The sequence below is a fragment of the Pelophylax lessonae genome (assembly GCF_965119305.1).
Source record: "Pelophylax lessonae genome assembly, chromosome: 4".
NCBI classification, from domain to species: Eukaryota; Metazoa; Chordata; class Amphibia; order Anura; family Ranidae; genus Pelophylax; species Pelophylax lessonae.
Window position 1 is genome coordinate 248,344,718 of NC_138771.1, and position 4,843 is coordinate 248,349,560.

Below are 4,843 nucleotides of genomic sequence, written 5' to 3' on the forward strand. Positions count from 1 at the left end.
TAATTGAGAACCACGGTTAGATCATCTAAACCAGTGGTCTCCAAACTGTGGCCCTTTGCTTGCCTTTATCTGGCCCTTGAGGCATTATTCCTGTCCTGCCACCGACACCAACAATGGGGCACTATTCCTTCCACTGACACCAATGGTAGGGCACTATTCCTCCCACTGACAGCAACTATTTCTCCCCCTAATAGCAAAGATCAGGCATAGTTTACTCCCACAAGGCAAAGTCTGCCCCCTCTCCCCCAAAAGTCTAAAGGAAAGTAAACTGGCCCTTTCTTTAAGTTTAGAGACGCCTGAACTAAATAACAAACTCTTGAATACCACCAGTATGTACTAAGAAGTACAGCTAGGCCCAGGGTAGATAGCCACATTATAAAACACAAGACAGCATAGTTATGGATCACTTAAACTCTTGAATGACACCAGTATATAATAAAAAGTGCAGAGAGGTCCTGGGGGAGATTATCCATAAAAAAACATTACAAGATTATCCATATAAAAAAAACATTACAAGATAGTAAAGTTACGGATCACCTAAGAATATCACTAACTTTCTCAAAAAGACAAGCTGCTTTAATTTACAAGCACTAAACAATTAGGACAAAGCTACTAAAGCAACCTTGCATTCACAAAAAAGACCCATATTTATAGCAATTATGTAGGAAAGCAGTACACAAAATGCAATACAGAATAAAAAAGAACTCTTCAGTGGGTGGGAACTTCCATCTGATTGAGTTGCTATAGGGTTCTGCACATGACTGCCCTTCACACAATCCAGGTTTGTTACACACAGAGCTTTGATGGTAATTGCACATTTAAAAATCAGCCATTGTTACCCACTATGACCAGGTATTTGTGTACACAATGGCTATAGAAAGAGGGCCTGGAGCTATTTGGGACCTCCAGTAGACCTGCAACTAAGAAATTAAAGGGAAAACAATTCAGAATAATTGAACATTTAGGGTCACTAATGCTAGAAAACCACCATCCTTACTCCTAGGTCATTATCACACGATACTTCATACACTTACCATTGTCCAAGAATGACAAGAGAAATAGTTATACTAGCAAACATTTATACCCTCAGACATCCATATGTACATTTCCAAGTTTGACAATGGAAATTACTATATTCAACTATCTATCTATAAGACTAAAAATGAGAAAATAGTTACACCACCAACATTTGTACCTTCTAGATGTATACCTTCAAGACGCAGAAGGAGAATGGCTTCACTACCAACATTTGTACCCCAATTAGATGTCTACTTGCGTATTTCCAAAACAGATGATGGAGATGGTTATCCTACCAACTCCTGTATCCTCAAACATCTAGGTTTCAAAGACCAACCATGGAAAATAGTTTTACTACCAACATCTGTATCTTCATTAGACATCAATATACATATTTCCAAGACTAAGAATGACAAGACTAAGAATGACAAGACTAAGAATGACAATACTAACAACATATGTACCTTCATTAGACATATACATTCGTCTTTCAAGGACAGACAATGAAAAAAGGCTAAATCAACCGATCCTTCACTAGACATCTATAAGCATATTTCCAAGACCATGCATGGGGAAACAGTCATACTACCAGCATCTGTGCCTTCCCTAGATGTCTACGGGTCTTCTTCCATAACGGACAATGGGAATGGCTATACTACCAACATATGTACCATTATTAGACAAGGCTGACACTGAAATATGACCAAAGTTACCACCATACGAACCTTCAGTAGACACCTATATTTGTATTTCCAAGGCAGACAATGGGAAATGCCTACACTACCAACATATTGACTAGCCATATCCAAGGCTGACAACATTTGTACCCTGACTAGCCATATCCAAGGCTGGCAACATTTGTACCTTGACAAGCCATATCCAAGGCTGGCAACATATGTACCTTGACTAGCCATATCCAAGGCTGACAACATTTGTCCCTTGACTAGCTATATCCAAGGCTGACAACATTTGTCCCTTGACTAGCTATATCCAAGGCTGGCAACATTTGTCCCTTGCCTAGCCATATCCAAGGCTGGCAACATTTGTACCTTGACTAGCCATATCCAAGGCTGGCAACATTTGTACCTTGACTAGCCATATCCAAGGCTGACAACATTTGTACCCTGGCTAGCCATATCCAAGGCTGGCAACATTTGTACCTTGACTAGCTATATCCAAGGCTGGCAACATTTGTACCTTGACTAGCCATATCCAAGGCTGACAACATTTGTACCCTGACTAGCCATATCCAAGGCTGGCAACATTTGTACCTTGACTAGCTATATCCAAGGCTGGCAACATTTGTACCTTGACTAGCCATATCCAAGGCTGACAACATTTGTACCCTGACTAGCCATATCCAAGGCTGACAACATTTGTACCCTGACTAGCCATATCCAAGGCTGACAACATTTGTACCCTGACTAGCCATATCCAAGGCTGGCAACATTTGTACCTTGACTAGCTATATCCAAGGCTGACAACATTTGTACCCTGACTAGCTATATCCAAGGCTGGCAACATTTGTCCCTTGCCTAGCCATATCCAAGGCTGACAACATTTGTACCTTGACTAGCTATATCCAAGGCTGGCAACATTTGTCCCTTGCCTAGCCATATCCAAGGCTGGCAACATTTGTACCTTGACTAGCCATATCCAAGGCTGGCAACATTTGTACCTTGACTAGCCATATCCAAGGCTGACAACATTTGTACCCTGGCTAGCCATATCCAAGGCTGGCAACATTTGTACCTTGACTAGCCATATCCAAGGCTGGCAACATTTGTACCTTGACTAGCTATATCCAAGGCTGACAACATTTGTACCCTGACTAGCTATATCCAAGGCTGGCAACATTTGTCCCTTGCCTAGCCATATCCAAGGCTGACAACATTTGTACCTTGCCTAGCCATATCCAAGGCTGACAACATTTGTACCTTGCCTAGCCATATCCAAGGCTGACAACATTTGTACCTTGACTAGCCATATCCAAGGCTGACAACATTTGTACCCTGACTAGCCATATCCAAGGCTGGCAACATTTGTAACTATCATTATTTCTTCCTATTTTTGCCATAGGGCTCACCATATTTACATAGAGATGTGGGATTCAGAGATGTACACACATGGGTCACCCCCACAGACATAGTGCCCGATGTTCCATTAGGAAGCGATGGTTCCATTCTCATGTAGACCCGTGCCCCCCTTCTTTTATAATACAACCCCAGTAAAACCCCTCCAGGAAATTTCCAGCTACACTTACAGTTGCACAGCCCATCCAGGCAGCCGATCGGGCACCATATGTAGATCCCCACGACTGCAATCCAGTAGATCTCCCAGACACCGACATGGGGGCGGACAGGACCCCCGATCAGCGATCAGGCCGAGCACAAAGCCCTGAGAGCCCAGCACAGCCGCGACTACTATTAGCAGCGCCATCCTCCGCCTCCTGAGTCCCGGCCGGCACGGTGATATACAGTTCTAGCAGAAGACAATCGTTCCCCCTGGCCGGGATCCGTGCATACCTCGCACACTCCCCAAATCCGAGCGCACAAAACTCTAACTCCACTCTGCAAACTTTCCCCCTCCTGTCCCCCTGGCTCGGCAGGGAAGGGTGCTGGGCTCTCCTCCGATTGGTCAGCGCAGCCCCCCTCACGTGATGAAAACAAGTCAGTGCTGTGGGGGGGTGGGGAGAAGGAAGAGATTACAGCCCTCCAACTCACACCTCTCCATCATAAGAGGACACAGATCGCCCATGATAAGCCATCAATGGTGTGAAGTGTGCTCTCCTTCACCCTGGAGGACACAACTCCACCACAACTAGGAGGTCTTCAAATCACACAACATATCTTTATTTTATGTTTTACTACTTTTCTATTTATTTTACACTATTTTATATTTACTGCTTTTCTATTTGTATTACATTTTATATTATTTTATAATTTACTGCTTTTCTATTTATATTACATTTTATATTATTTTATAATTTACTGATTTTCTGTTTATATTACATTTTATATTATTTTATCATTTACTGCTTTTCTGTTTATATTACATTTTATATTATTTTATCATTTACTGCTTTTCTATTTATATTACATTTTATATTATTTTATAATTTACTGTTTTTCTGTTTATATTACATTTGATATTATTTTATCATTTACTGCTTTTCTATTTATATTACATTTTATATTATTTTATCATTTACTGCTTTTCTATTTATATTACATTTTATATTATTTTATAATTTACTGTTTTTCTGTTTATATTACATTTGATATTATTTTATCATTTACTGCTTTTCTATTTATATTACATTTTATATTATTTTATCATTTACTGCTTTTCTATTTATATTACATTTTATATTATTTTATAATTTACTGCTTTTCTATTTATATTACATTTTATATTATTTTATCATTTACTGCTTTTCTATTTATATTACATTTTATATTTTTTTATAATTCACTGCTTTTCTATTTATATTACATTTTATATTATTTTATAATTTACTGCTTTTCTGTTTATATTACATTTTATATTATTTTATCATTTACTGCTTTTCTATTTATATTACATTTTATATTATTTTATCATTTACTGCTTTTCTATTTATATTACATTTTATATTATTTTATCATTTACTGCTTTTCTATTTATATTACATTTTATATTTTTTTATCATTCACTGCTTTTCTATTTATATTACATTTTATATTATTTTATCATTTACTGCTTTTCTATTTATATTACATTTTATATTATATTATCATTTACTGCTTTTCTATTTATATTACATTTTATATTTTTTTATAATTCA

General features: G+C 38.0%; 1 protein-coding gene across 1 annotated transcript in view; it reads right to left on the reverse strand.

The window, feature by feature from the left end:
• LRIG3 (leucine rich repeats and immunoglobulin like domains 3) overlaps positions 1-3,472 on the reverse strand; it is a 46,644-nt gene extending 43,172 nt beyond the window's left edge. The window contains exon 1 of the mRNA XM_082256833.1: positions 3,281-3,472. Within this exon, the coding sequence (XP_082112959.1) occupies positions 3,281-3,456 (176 nt within the window). The 5' untranslated portion in view covers positions 3,457-3,472. The remainder of the gene's footprint in view (positions 1-3,280) is intronic.
• Between the last annotated feature and the right edge of the window lie 1,371 nt (positions 3,473-4,843).